The sequence below is a fragment of the Sinocyclocheilus rhinocerous genome, unplaced genomic scaffold, assembly GCF_001515625.1.
Source record: "Sinocyclocheilus rhinocerous isolate Xijiao unplaced genomic scaffold, SAMN03320098_v1.1 scaffold168, whole genome shotgun sequence".
NCBI classification, from domain to species: domain Eukaryota; kingdom Metazoa; phylum Chordata; class Actinopteri; order Cypriniformes; family Cyprinidae; genus Sinocyclocheilus; species Sinocyclocheilus rhinocerous.
In genome coordinates, this window is record NW_015635532.1 from 696,001 (window position 1) to 712,140 (window position 16,140).

Sequence of the window (16,140 nt, forward strand, 5' to 3'; positions counted from 1 at the left end):
TGTTTTCCAGTACAAACATTTAAACATTCTTAGCTCAAGATACATTTACTCCAAGTTTTTGTGCACATAATACTCAATTAATCACAGTCTACATGCATCAATTACAAGATCATCCTCCACAACCTCTCTCATTCTCACACAAAAGGTATGGCTTCAGGTCATTTTTGCATGGATTTTGCATGCAGCAAAAAAGATAAAGAAAATATGCATGAGCCAGTGCTTTGGGAGAAATGCACCATTTTCTTTTGCGCTCTCCTGCAATCTCATTACTTCGTTGCTGTTGCTCTCTGCTCAGATTTTAGATTTTAACTAGTACTGTAGCATCTGTGACTAGTTGTAATGTTTCTCACACAGAGTGAACATCTACACTGCAAATTCGCTACGATCCGCAGCCTCTTGTGGCAGATTTAAAACATGAAAGCGCGATGAGCTTCGGTCTTGTAGTGCGCGCTTGGCTTAAGCCCACCTGATTCTCGCCCTCGAAGGTCTCAGACATCGTCTCCTGCATTCAGCAGTGGCGTTCATGCACATCACCACTGAGAACGAACCCTTTTAAAAGATCCTATGTAGAAGTGGTAAGAAGCCCCCGAAATGCTGAACAATTTCGTCATGCACGTCTACCGTCTTGAGCCGGTCTAGAATACACAAGAGTGATCCAGGAGTGTTTGAACGAGGGAAAACAGAGGCCGAACATGAAGAGGCGGCTGAGGAAAGAGAGAAAGAGAGAATGAGAAGGACAAGTTTAGATCCAGAGTGAGGAGAAGGGGGCGTGTCTGAGGGGGCGGAGCTGGAATGGCTTCAGAACTGTGCATTTTAACATGGGTCCCTGGTTAGTTAGCGGAAGATGGGTGGGTGGAGCTATCAGACGTAGCCCATCTCGTCATCCTCTCCGTCTTCGTCGTCCTCGATCGCCCCGTGGGGGTGGAGTCGACCCCGCCTCTCTTTCTGTCGGCCCCGCCCACGCTGTGGCGACTCCTCCTCTTGATCATCCAATAGAATCACGGCGCCGCCGCCACTGCTGAAATCTCCAGACGTCTCCTGATCCTCCTCTACACACACACACACACACACACACACAGGCAGATGAAAGAGAAGGTGTCAGGCGCACCGCATGTGTGTTCTGAGGAAGATCATTTATTATATATAAAATATGATATTTTATACATTTTGACAGAGAACTCAAGAAATACTGTTGAATAATGCAGCTTCGGACGACAGAAACACACATATCTAGAGTTTGCTGCAGGAATCAAAATGTGTGTTTATATATCTGTGTTGTTATTGTTAATCTATCTATCTATCTATCTATACCTCTATCTATCTATATATACATCTATCTATCTATATATACATCTATCTATCTATCTATCTATCTATCCATCCATCCATCCATCCATCCATCCATCCATCCATCCATCCATCCATCCATCCATCCAATGAAATATAAACATTTGATAAAAAAAAACAAAATCAAAACAATTGAAAGCTATACAGAAATAAATCAAATAAAAACTAATAAAAATGACAAAATCACATAAAATGACTAAATCTTAAACCATTAATTTTTTTAAGTGAAATAAAGCTAAAACATAAAACACATATTAGATAAAAAATGTATACTGAAATAAAGCTAAAATGAAATGAAATATAAATATAAAACAAACATAAAATGTTTCATCCATCCATCCATCCATCCATCCATCCATCCATCCATCCATCCATCCATCCATCCATCCAATGAAATATAAACATTTGATAAAAAAAAACAAAATCAAAACAATTGAAAGCTATACAGAAATAGTACAAATAAAAACTAATAAAAATGACAAAATCACATAAAATGACTAAATCTTAAACCATTAATTTTTTTAAGTGAAATAAAGCTAAAACATAAAACACATATTAGATAAAAAATGTATACTGAAATAAAGCTAAAATGAAATGAAATATAAATATAAAACAAACATAAAATGTTTCTAACTGAAGTACTATAATTACTAAAACTGAAATAAAAATAAAAATAAAGCTATACAGACAAAAAATAATAAAAACGACAAAATCACATGACAAAATTATTCAAATGAATTAAAATAATTATTTATAATAATGACATAAAAGCTCATTTTAAATATTAATAAATACTCTAATAGTATATAGATAATACTAAAACAAGATTGGTGTGTGAAGCACAGGTTAGGTTGTGTGTTTTAGTGCCTGTACCACAGTTAGGGTTTCCCTGTCTGCGGGATCCTGCGATCTCATTGCCGTATTTGTCGACACACCAGCACTGACCGCTGCTGCCATGACACTGAGTGGCCTTAAAATACCCGTCCTCAGTACAGCGCGGCACGTACGCCCCTACAGACACACAGAAATACAAGTCATTTCATGTAGGATTATTGATGCTGATTGGTCCAGAGGGATTCAGGGGGAGGAGCTAACAGCTGTTCATCAAATCCACCCACCTATCAGAGTCTTCCTTCGGCTCTGAGAATGAATCCTGTTCATCTCGTTCTGACATGGCATGCCTGAAGAAACACATTTAAAACAGTTTCTAGTACCTATGACTTTACTAATTCAAATTATGACTAAGCTCTCCATTGTGAAATGCTCCCCAATATAATGTATATTACATATTTTTTGCAAACTCACCGTCAGGTTTCTGGAAACAGTAGCACCACTCGTTGTTAGACAGCTGTCCGTCTTTGAAGGAGTCGCAGGAGTTGAACAGCGGCCGCATACACAGCTCATATTTGTCGAGGTAAATGGCACTGAGCTCTGACTGGTCGAGCAGAAGGTCGTAGTTCATGTCCAGCTTGTTGAACATCCACCCGAGAGAATCTTTACAGATGGGCAAAATGCTGGTGTCAAAACCTACAGGACAGAGAAAGAGACGGTCAGGTTCAATAATAATAATAATAATTAATAATCTTTTCAATTCAACCTTCTTTGTGGTAAGATTTATTATGTTATATTTACTGGTTTTAACAGTTAAAATAATACATAAAAAAGTAAAATAATAACAAAAAATACGTTTTGTAAAATTAGAAATGTTGCCTTGGCAATAAACTGAAACAAACTAAAGTAATAAACTTACTAAAACTAAAATAAAAACAAAGCTATACAGAAATATATAAAGTAAAAACAAAATAAAAAATTAAGTTAAATAAAAGTGGCAAAAGAACATAAAATTACTGTAATGAGAATAATATATAATGTTTTCAATTCATTTGCATGTGTTCTAAAATCTACTTATATATTTGACACAGGATATTGGACAATTTTATTATTTTACTTATTTATTTTACCAGTTAAAACCAATAAATATAAATATATACAGTAAATAACTGATTATCAGTAAATAAAACTGAGTGAAGGGTGAATTAAAATGATAATTCATTCATTAATTTATTACAGTAATATTATGTTCTTTTGCCATTTTATTACTTATTTATATTTTATATAGCTTTATTTTTTATTTCAGTTTTACTTTTAGTAAGTTTAGTACTTCAACATTTAAGTCAGTTGGCAACATTTCAAATTTTCTTTACTTATTTATTTTACCCCTTAAAACCAGTAAACCATTAATGTCAGAAGATCTGCAGCTTTTGTATTTTCATTTTAGTAAGTTTAGTACTTCAGCTTAAACTTATTTAAGTTAGTTGCAAACGCAACATTTATTTTCCAATACAAAAATATGTAAAGCTCAGCTAGCACAGAAACTGGTTCTAACAAGTAAAATAAGTCAAATTTACAATAAATAACATATAGTGGCAGGGCCATCCTTAGGGGGGTGCAACTGGTGGCAACCCCCTTCTTCCCCCCGGCCCGTCCCAGAACGCAATTGTGAACGGACTGAGGGGGCCCCGCACCAGACCCTGCGTCAGCTAAGGACAGCCCTTTATAGTGGACAGAAAAGCATGAATAAAGTGGCTCAGAGCTTGAACTGAACACATTTTTACCATATATAAGCACACTTACGTCCTTGTGCAGTGTCACTCGTGGTGCTCTTCAGGTCTCTGTTGGCGTCCGTGTGCAAAACCCCGAACCAGTCTTTGAGTCTGGATGCTAAACTTCTCAAATCAGCATCGCTGCAGCCTACAGAAACACACAAACACACATTTAAATAAGCACGCCTGTGTGCTGATGATATATTTTCTGTCTGACCTCACAATAGTTGTGCAGGAGACACAGACACACACATTGAGGAACTCCCATTACATTCAGCTCTTCAAACGAAGTTCATTTCTATTTACAAACTTATTTATAAAGAAACAATTACAGTCCCCATACAGAGAGACTAAACAGACACAGGTCAGAGATCAGAAGAGCATTTTATTGCTCAAAAGTTTCTCTTTCACAGCTCATGGAAACTTAATGAAGTCAATAATAATTTATTGTCAATAAAATACATGTTTCACCTAAAATTCCAGACCTAAAAGAGTAACTAGTTGTAGTCTAATTAGAGTCTACAGCTAAAATTTGAATGTCGAGCAGCTGAAATCATTTAATAGGGAATTCATATTGAGATCTTATTGCTATCCAGAAGAAATAGTTGAAATATGAAAGATCTCATTTGTGATTCGTCTGTTATTATGAAGTGTGTGAGTGATTGAAACAAAAGAAAAACCTCAGCAGAATAAAATCAAGGGCTTTATTCAGATGGTAATTGTTTTATGTGAGGGTTTAAGGTAATTTCAGCACTTACAGCCGCTAGTCTGTGATTTTATAGCCTTCTGAATCGGAAATGATTTTCTCCCAAAAGCCCAGGAGAATATTCCTGACCAAATAACCTAGTGTTTCTGACTAACACTGAGGTCGCGTGTTAAATTAATTCTCATCTGAATCGAGATGTCTGAATTCACGAGGAGGAACTGAAGAGTGCCGTAGGGCTGCTGTTTGACACTTTCACTGTAATGAGAATGTGAGTTTTTGCCGTAATGGGGGTTTGTTTCAGAGAATCGCTCCAAATGAACTACATGAATAAAATGATGTCGTTTCCTCAATGTGATTTGCCACGCTGGAATAAGGTCATGTGACTCCCTGTGAATTAATTGACATTTGAATGTTTTACCATGAAAAGAAAAGTTCAAAACTGAACTATCGAGAAACTGGAAGAATAACACTAACATCCTGTCTACACAGGAAGTACCTCACAGAACAATCAGCTGGGAGATCCTGACTAGACGACTTCTTTCATTTTCACACTTTCACATACACTTTATATGTGTGTATGTGTATATATATATCTGTGTGTGTGTGTGTGCGCGCGTTTTTGTGACAAATGAGGACATAAATTTGTATAATGACAAAGGTATGACATAGGTATTACAAGGAGAAGGTGACTTTTCAGGACATTACCCCATGTCCCCACTTTTCAAAACGCATATAAATCAATCAGAATGGAGTGTATTGAAAATCTGAAATAGCACAAAGTTTCCTGTGAGGGGTAGGTTTAGGTGTAGGGTTGGTGTAGGGCAATAGCACATACAGTTTGTACAGTATAAAAACCATTACGCCTATGGGATGTCCCCACTTTTCACAAAAACAAACCTGTGTGTGTGTGTGTGTGTGTGTGTGTGTGTGTACAGGGTGCGATTTGTAGGGGGGATGTGGGGGGATTTCCCTCCTTCTGTGCCTCTGCTAAACTATTTAAAAAATAATAATAAAATCCCCCCGGGTGATGCTACCCCACCAACCACCAACAGCGCATATAAAATACCAAAAATAAAAATATTTTTTATTAAGTAAAATACTGCAACATGACAATACAAATAACAATAAAATCAGAAATGGACTTTAACTGACAGCGCTCCTGCTGAATAGAGACCGTCTGGGTTTCGTGATCCTGGTTCATGCATTTTAATCCATGCAGGACTTTTCAGAAAGTCAGCACACGCCATTAGTCTATTTCAGAGTGACAGTATGAGATTAATACACAATGTTTTTGCTCAAAACTCACTCTACTGTGACCTAATGCAGATATTGTATATAATAAACTGATGCATAAATGTATTATGAGACAGAATGCAGAAGTTTACCGTCACCGTAATGTGGGAATTATGAGCACGCAATATTGACTGATGGATCGACAGAGAATCGTCTTTCTGCGAGTCATTAAGAAATTATGATTCTATTCTATTTAAAGAAATATGAGGTAAACGTCTGAATACATAATGTGTGCACTTTTGGAGAAAAAGTTTGTATGTTGTGTAGCGAAGCACTGATCAAAAATAAATGGAAGCAAACGCGATTGAATATGTACAGGTTTGTGTCTCGTTATTCTATTCAAAATATCATTAACTCCCAATTGATTTTGCATTCCTGGTAGAAATAAGAACTATTCGTGTCATTGCAACCAATTATTATCATAAACAGTGGTCAAATATCGAAGCTAGTAAGCCAGAAACATCACAAGCTGCAAGGAGTTGTTTTAAATATATATATATAAAAATTTGACAAAAATAAATCTATACAAATGCATTTATTTTATTTTTTAAAGGATGATTTAAAACAGGGCGTCTGTCAGCTGAAGCTGAAGCAACAGCTCTACTGACTGCAAAGGAAGCTATTTAATTTTGAATGCAAAGTCTTGTTTTGTTGGTCTATATTCAGTCTTACAGCACTGTACCACACACTCATATTCTCCTCTATATAAACCTGTGTGTCTCAATATTTGAAAGTGTTGGATTATTTTGGTAGTTGTGTGAATCACACCTCTGAGCAAGAACCATATAACACAGTGTAATTCCTCTATTCTACTGATATATATGTGCTATGGTACATAGCATCATATCTCTGTGTGTGTGTGTGTGTCTGTATTGCAATCATAACTTTGGTTACACTATTCATGAAGCAGCAGAAACACACAGTGCCAGTGGGGAGGATTATGGAGATTACCTTTAGCATGTGTCTCTCTGTGTGTGTGGCCAGTAAAAACACTGGACTGGAAAAACATTAATAAAGTGTTGATTTTATTTTCAGAAATAGCTGAAGATTAATCAGCTGACTGAGACTCTTTGAAACGGAGACTGCAGTAAATCTATGAAACGGCTGAGAGAAAAATCAGAGAGTGTGATGTAAATGCAAGCCACTATAGTTTCATAATCTTTAAATTATCCTCAAATAATCTGACATTTTACCACTTTTCCAATGATTTTCAAACAATGTGCAAACCAAAATATATTTAGTGCATTTGCTAAACTTTGTATGTTTAAAATAAAAAGGTCACAAAATAAAATAAAATAAAATAAAAGCACCAACATCCCCATGAACCTCCACAAGTGGTTTGGAAAATGGATAAAAAAAACAAATAAAAAAAAAATATATAAAATACAATAATAAAATAAACTAAAATAAAAAAATACATACGTAGCATGTAAAATAAAATAAAATAAAATTTTCAGAAGAGTTAATAAGTTAATAAGCAAAGAGAAGGGTTAATAAACAAAATAAGTAACCAAAACTGTAGAATAAGTGTTAACTGGTAAGGCAAAACAAGAGTTCCCAAACGTGAAAATCCTGCAGCCCACCAAAAAGGTGTGTAAGGTTCCTGAGGTGTGTAACACTGATTTTTCTTTATTTTATACACAGACGAGTGTGTTTGACCGCAGTCATGTGACAAAGACTTTCATGAAGGAGGGGGAAGTGCAGTAAAGGCTTTGATTGTGCAGTAAAGCACCATGAAGTGCTGTAAAACGAGTCTTGTTACCGTGGCGTCTGATGTGTGTTGTGTACGCACTCTTACGAGCCTGTAATGTAATTAACCTACACAGAGATAAACCCAAATGAAACGACACACGCTGCAGCTTAACCAGAGAGAGGCACCATTACAAACACACAGCTCTGCAGATCCAACATTTCTCCTATTAACACCTGCCAAATTCACAAAACAAATAACTCGCAAACAATAGACCAGCACTGAACACAGATATGAATGTGCAATCACACTGCTGCGGTTACGGAGAGGACCTCAGTGAAAGCATCTTCAAATATTACTATACTTACACAGAACAAGCACATGTTTAACTTCGATATAAAAGTGGCAGTCTGCAGGAGTCAAACTGAAGTGTTTAAAGTGAGGTAGTTCAGCTGAATTGTGTTGTTATAGTTTTGTGACAGAAACATGTCATTTCTATTTCCACAAACATCAGCGCAAAGCTGCAAACTGGAAATTGGCGAGTGTCAGGAGGAAATGGCTTTTCAGAATAAGCCACCTGACTGATAGAAACGGATGACACACACACACACACATGCACACCGCTGTCCTTGTTCCTCAGATAAACACCCCGATCTGAGAGCAGAGAAGAAGAAAAGACAAATCTAGAAATAGAACTGTGCTGTGTCTGTGTGCTTAGAAACATATTCTACACATTTATGCAAACATGCATTCCATCTTCTTCTGTGGTCAGATTGTCTTTCTGATCAAATACTGTCATGACGAACCAACGGTTTAAATAAACTAAGTTTAAAATTTAAGTGAGTTAACAACACAATAGCATCTAGTTTAATGTCAGATATCTGACTCTAACTGAAGTCTAACTCAATGCAGGTTAACCACGTACAGGAACACGTACTTGTAATATAGTGGGCAAGCAGTCACGTCTATGTACTTGTGTAAATCATGTTTCTGGCCTGGTTCTCTGTCTTTCTGCTGAGTTTACAAATAAAGAGCTCAGGAATGCAACAATAACATCACACTGCAAGCGTCAGCGTAACTACATCGTCATTGCAGATTCAGAGAATCTGAACAAAGACAACTATACATTTGTTTTTAGAAGTTGGTCAATTATAAACTTGAAAGTTGTAAAAGTTTTAAAGATTCGCATGTAAATGGTAATCAACAAACACAACCAAGAAAACCGCTGCGATCATGTAGTTTCAGTCATATAGAACGTGCTGTTTATAATGTTTTTTTTATTTTTATAATACACTGCACTTTCACCCAAACTGAATAGTTAAAAACAAGTTTAAATGGGTAAGTCTTCTTTAAATATTTTTTATTCTTCATTTTCTTGTTTCTGAATTTTCTTATTTTCTTATTAACACACTAGACATGCTCATTCTGTGCATTTTAGCACTTTTTGTGTGAAATCATATTTATTGTGTCTATCAAAAGTGTGCTGTCACTTTAATTGAGCGCTTCTCACGCGCTGCTCCTGCTCCCGGTGTGAATGCACTCATTTGTTAACATGCGCGTCGAAAAAAATTTGCACTGCTCACGCTTGCGGTGTGAAACCTAAGCGTGAAAACAGGATGAGTCTCTGTCCATGTTCATGCTGTTATGTTTTCTATGATATCTGCTTTTAAACTTGCATTAAAAAAAAAATTTCTCCCTCACTTTCATAACACTTCAACAATAATCAAAGCATTCAAGATAAACAACAATTATTATAATTTTTTTATTAATAACAATTATATATATATGTATATTGTTTGCTTTATATGTTGTATTTTATAATCATCTGAAATGTGGTGCGACTTATATTTCAAAACTTATATATTCAATTAACAGCAAGCGAGCAAAACGACCAAGGCCTAATTTTATTTTTTATTTATTTTTATTTATTTTATTATAGTTTTAGATATTTATAATGAACACCAATATAATTTATGTTTGTTTTATATTTCATTATTTTTCTGTTCTGAATACCATTAAATTTAAAACCTTTGTTGTGGATTGAGGAGAACTAAAATACATGTTTATAGTTTTACAAGGTTTGTAAACAGTTTGTTTTATTTACCAGTATTTTACAATAATTTTAAAATATACCAATAAAATGTTATTATTATTTTATTTTTTTTCTCCTCTCATATATGAAATTTTGATCTGGTGCAATTATAGTCAGATGTGACTTATTTTCTGAAACATGCAAAGAAAGAAAGAAAGAAAGAAAGAAAGAAAGAATAACTTCAATAACTTTAAGGACATACAGAATCAGAATCTTCTGGAATCACAAAATGAACTGTGTTTAATTTAATTTGTTATATCAACACCCCCAGTTTCTGGTAATAAAACGGTTTGAAAACATGCAGTGTTGTGCTAATTACAGCAGGAATACCAGAAATATCTTATCATTTTGTTGGACAATGGGATCCTCTGAGTCAAAAAGGTTGAGAGCCACTGAACTAGAGTCTAAACAAGACAACACATGTACTAACCATTTAACCAGAAGCAACACTGGTTAAGATGATATTAATAGTCAAAGCTAAGCTCATGAATATTAACGAGGTGAGGTTCTCTTTAAGCTGCTGCTGTTAAACAGCATGTTCTCTGGACTGTAATGTTGGGTTCCGCTCAAGATCACATAAACTACAGCAGAGAGTCTAATTAAATCACTGCATTAACTAGTTGTCCAATTTAGTTCCACAACGTACTTCAAAGAACTCCGTAAATCAAACGGTTAATTTACCAGAGACTACTGTGAGAGAAATCCAACCATGTTTAACATTCAAACTTACACTGATTTCCATATCTACAGCACAATGTAAAACTCCTGCAGCTTCACCCTGTAAAGCTACTGTATCATATTTGATCAATGAATTTCTAAGGCCTCTAAAAGTGTGACAACTGATATTTATATCATTTAATGTAAGTATCGGCTATACAGGTATAAATCTCATTGATTTACATTACAATCACAATCTCAAAGCTTTTGGCCAAATAAACATCAGCATCTGCACCAAACTGCATAATTTTGATCAGTAAGTTGTTCTATTTAAAAAAAAAAAAAGATTTTTCAGACTATTATTTCATATGTGAGTCTTCACAGGGTTAAACTGAAAAGCTGGAGATGTTTCTAGTCTGTGTTTGATAGAAAGGTGAGTTTTGGTGCTGACGTGTCGCGCTGTCGCAGTCATTAAAGGCCGCTGTACTGTTCCCGTGCGGTGTGAAGGATAACTGCTGACGCTCACGCGTCCTCGTCTTTAAAGATAAACGCTAACAGCAGCAGTCACCATTCACTTCGCTCTGCTCCAGACGAGATGATGAACGCATTTAATTCAGACAGACGTAGATATTAGTAATTCCTCACAGAAAAGCATCTCTCAGAGCCATTAACGGCAGGACGGGAAAGATTACACACAGAAACGCTTCTCAGCGGTCATGACATCAGATCGGGAGAGATAGAGTATAACATTTAATTAAAGGAATAGATCACATATTAATGAAAACTGTCACCATTCACTCACCCACATGCATCCTTACAATGAAAGTGGATGGTAAGGCCAAAAAGCATCACAGAAGTATAATAACAATAGTTCATATGACTTTATGTGAGGAACAGATCCAAATTATAAAGCACTACAACAAGAAAAAGAAAATAGTAGGATTCACTTTAAAAAAAACACTCAGAATTGCGGTGTCAAATTGCAGAATTTCAGTCAGAAAAGAAATGGCAAGCAATATTGAATTCAACATGAAATTTTGAAATAGAAAGACAGAAATAGTATTTTCTTGTAAAATGTACTCCAATAATTTTATTTGCAATTTTGAAAAATAATTTTACTGTATATTAGCTAAAAATCTCCCATGGCTCTCAAATCTTATTTAATTTTCACTGATAATGGCTTAAATTCGCATCTGTCTCTCACACAAAATATAACACACACTTTTATAATTTTTCGAAGTTGTAAAGAAAACAGATTATTGGAGTACATTATTATAGCTAACTAAAACTAAAACTATTTTTGTTACTTGAAATGAAATGAAATTGAACTGATATATATATATATATATATATATATATATATATGGTTAAAAAAAAAAATTATATATATATATTTATAAATACCATAATAACATCTCAATTATACTAAAATTACCCTGCATTTTCCAAGAAAATAAATTTCAGTTTTTCTACTTCAGAATTTCACGTTTAATTCAATGCGTTTCATTTTCATTTCATTGTAATTCACTGCAAAATGTATTACCAATTTCTGATAAAGATTGTTCCTACCTTTTATTTTCAGCACATGATACTTCTATGGAGCATTTAGTTGTTTTTGGAGCTCAACAGCATTCATCTCCATTTGCTTAATTATACGTTTCAAAAAAGAAAGTCATACGGTTTTGGAACACCATGATTATGTTTTTCTGAATAAATCTTGCACTCAAGTGTTTTTAAAACATATTGATTTTAATCCACACACACAATATATTCGTAATCGAATATGATCATTTAATATCATTATGCACTTAAATTAGATCCCAGCAGCTGAACAGAATTTGCTCGGCTGTGGCATTGAATCATGTTTAATAAGAGCTTTCAAATGATAAATGTGGAGTTGTGTGCTAAAGTTCAGTATTACATTCTGCAGTATTAAAAGAGTTTTAAATGCACGCTGAGACTTCTGCTCTCTAAAGAGGTTAAATGCGCATGATTTAGTCTTGTTTAATTAGGAAAAACAGTCCAACAGATCACAGACTAAACATTTGCATGAACCCAGAGACAGAGAGAGGAAGAGACACTTTAAAACTTATAATTAGCAATCTCTGCCACTCAACCCTGAAGAGTTCACATGTTCATTCAACATCATTTCTGTCTTTCATGAAAATCAATACACAATGGAAAGAAAGCAACCAAACACCTTTTTTTTCTATCTAAAACTAAAAAAAGGCATTTACTCGAACCTGCTTGAGTATCTTTATGCAACACCAAATGAGATGTTTCAGACCATGTTCACACTGTTCTGCGCCATGCAATGAAAAATATGTGACCAGTGATGACCAAAAATACACAGTAAAAGTTAATGTTAATTTTGTTAACAAAAAGTATGACGAAAAATGTTCGTTGACGAGCTTTTTTTCCCATGACTAAGGCTACGTCCACACGAAGCCAGAGCTTTCCCTATCCGATCTTTTTTTCCCCCTAGTCTCAAGAAATATCTGCGTCCACACGAAAAACCACAAAACCGACACAAAACGATGTAGTATACATGCCAGACCGGGTTTCACTCTCCCAAAACGCCGGATCCGTGTGAACGAAGCGCCTATACGATACAAAATGTATGCGTATACAGCTAAACGCGTCTCCGTGTGGACGGGGCCTAAGACGAGACTGCTGAATTTTGATCAGTTTAACTATTATTCAGTGTGACAAAAATGTGATGAAAACCTTTCATTGACTAAAACTAGACTAAAATGCTCAGACATTTAGTCGACTAAAACCTGACTAAACAAAAACAGGACAAGGTTGACTAAATATGATAATAACTAAAAAGTACATTTAACACCAGGACTAAGACTAGTTTAAAAGACTGAGACTGAGACTAAATAAAAAAATGGCTGACAAAATTAACACTAGAAAAAGTATAAGAGTCGTGCATATGACTGATGTGCTTCTGATTTGCATATGTGCATTTTCAATTTTCAATTTTGCCAGTGGCATAAATTGACATTAGTTTTACCATGACCAATTTTGTATAGAGATCTGAGAAACATTCGTCAGTGAATAACAGTGTTGTTTTAATATCACTGATATTTCTGTTTCTGTTAATATTTTGAATTCATTTTTATATTTTCTGTTTTTAATTTGAGTTAAAGCTTTAGTATTTTAGTTACATTATTATTATTATTTTTTTTTTTTTTTACTATATTTTATTTTTGTGTTTTAATTTTTATATTTTTAAGTTTTGAATTGTAGTTGTAGTTTATAGCTATTTATTTATTTTTGGATAAGGAAGGAAGGAAGAAAGAAAGAAAGAAAGAAAAAGCTTTAGTATTTTTGTTACATTATTATTATTATTATTATTTTTTTTTTACTATATCTATTTTATTTTTGTGTTTTAATTTTTATCTTTTTAAGTTTTGAATTGTAGTTGTAGTTTATAGCTATTTATTTATTTTTGGATAAGGAAGAAAGAAAGAAAGAAAGAAAGAAAGAAAGAAAGAAAGAAAGAAAGAAAGAAAGAAAGGAAGGAAGGATGAATGAACAACCCTGGGAACTAGCTGAAATAAAATACTTTTTATATAGTTTTTTTATATATATTTTATTACATATTTTTACATTTTATTTTATTTCTATTTTTAAGTAATACTATTTTAATTGTTTTAGTTTTATTTAATGATAACAACTTAAATTTGTCTCATCATATGGCTTCAGAAGACTTGGAATACTGTGCATGAGTCATATGGACTAATTTTATGATTCTTTTATGTTGTTTTCGTCCTTTTTGACAGTCTCTGGTCACTGTTCACTTTCATTGGAAGAACACAATCAGTGGGTCTCTGGGCTCTTGTTAGCTGATGGTCAAACTCACCGAGAAGATGACTCGAACAAAAGATTGTATTGCTGAAATAAATTTGACAGAGAGCAGAACCTACGGTTTCCATGGTCGCATCTTTTTGTCACTGGACTGTTGTCAGGGTAACAGGTGCAAAACACAGGTGTGGCAGCACAGGTAGGTGATCTTAAAGGTCAAAGGGTGTCTAGAGTTAAAGTCCTGCTGCTATGCATCTGAAGTCAATCATGACCCATATGGTATTACGAACACACACACACACACACACACACACACGTTTAGTTAGCTTTATTTTTATACCAGTTTTACAAATGAGGACGTCCCCAAACGGAGGTTTTGGGAGATTTTGTCAGGTTTAGCTCACTTTTGGGTACAAATTTGTCCCCAAAATATGGTTAAGTAGGTACACACACACACACACACACACACAGTAAGAGTCTGTGATAGACTATGTTAATTGGCTAGATAATGTGGGTATTTTCTCCAGGGATCGGCACATCCTACTGTAATTACAGTCAAAGTCTTTCTTTCTTACTCATTTCCAAAGGGGGCAGTGTTTTATGCATGAACAGACAAATTTAGAGTGTAACTTAATTTTATAGTTTTGAGGTTTATTATGTAAAATTTTAGTTCATGAAGTATTTTGAAAATAACTATTTTTCTAATTATTATTAATTTTATTATTATTATTAATACAATTTTAATCTAATTTTAAAAAATCATTTTAAAATTGAAATAATTTTTTTTTTTAAACGATTGACATCAAGGTCCAACCCTTCAGTTGTGCTAACACTCATAATTTATTCATTTATTCTTTCCCAATTTGATATATGAAGGAAATGGCTGGAGTTTCTTTGTGAAAACGTCTTCAGTGCATTTGAGTTTTATGGGTTGATAACCTAAACAGAATAAAATGAATGTAGTTCACAATATAACACACACAAATGTAAACTACATTATCGCCCAGATATATATTAAAAGTCTGATATATAATACTTCCTACTTTACCTGCATATATGGGTCAGAGACGAGATGTCACATTTTGGTGTCTGCATCAAATTGAATTTACTAAAGAGATTTTATATACACAGAAAGCAAGTAAAGTGTCGACTTTTTTTCAAATAACTTTCGTGAAAATAAAATGTCAAAATACGGGTGAAAAAAATTATGTTCCATCGTCATTCAGCATAACAGATTTACTTATGTAAAAATGAAACAACATACTTATTCTGACCTGTTCTTATTAAAATGTATAAAAGAAAATTTGATCATATTAATTTTGATTATATTTTAAATGATTAAAAACTTCTTGCTGACAAATGGGTAAAACCTAGTGGTTTGAAGGACAGTGGCAAAGATTGGTAAAGATTTAAAATGACAATTAATTAGTTTTTGGAGGCTGCACTGTGATCCTTAAAGCCTTTTAAAGGGGTCATATGATGCGATTTCAAGTTTTCCTTTCTCTTTGGAGTGTTACAAGCTGATTGTGCATAGATAAGATCCCTGAAGTTGCAAATACTAAAGTCTCAAACCCGAAGAGATATTCTTTATAAAAGTTAAGACTAACTTTTATTCTCGCTGTAGTATTGTTGCCGCCGCCATGTCGTGGAGACGCTGTGTTGTGAAAGCGAAACTACTTTGTTTGGCCTTCCAAAAGAGGACACAACTAGAAATCAGTGGTTAAGTTGTATTTACAACACTGTTCCAGAACAGTTCAACCCAAATATTCACATGTGTGCAACACATTTTATGGAGGACGAGGACTGTTTCCTGGGAGAGTAGCCTACAATGCCGGTGTTCGTTTCTATAAAGTGGGGCAAATCCAACTTTGCAAGGACAGTCTGGTACTTCTGACTCACAGCCTGTAAGTTTTTATATTTAAAGGGGTCCTATTATGCT

General features: G+C 34.4%; 1 protein-coding gene across 3 annotated transcripts in view; it reads right to left on the reverse strand.

Moving 5' to 3' along the window:
* Window positions 1–384: 384 nt before the first annotated feature.
* Window positions 385–16,140, reverse strand: part of LOC107747099 (testican-1-like) — a 284,652-nt gene continuing 268,896 nt past the window's right edge. For all 3 annotated transcript variants that reach the window (XM_016561525.1, XM_016561524.1, XM_016561523.1), the window contains 5 exons: window positions 3,982–4,098; window positions 2,653–2,874; window positions 2,466–2,528; window positions 2,221–2,358; window positions 385–1,049 (listed from right to left, as the gene is read on the reverse strand). In XM_016561525.1, coding sequence (XP_016417011.1) covers window positions 862–1,049; window positions 2,221–2,358; window positions 2,466–2,528; window positions 2,653–2,874; window positions 3,982–4,098 — 728 coding nt within the window. In that variant the 3' untranslated portion in view covers window positions 385–861. The remainder of the gene's footprint in view (window positions 1,050–2,220; window positions 2,359–2,465; window positions 2,529–2,652; window positions 2,875–3,981; window positions 4,099–16,140) is intronic.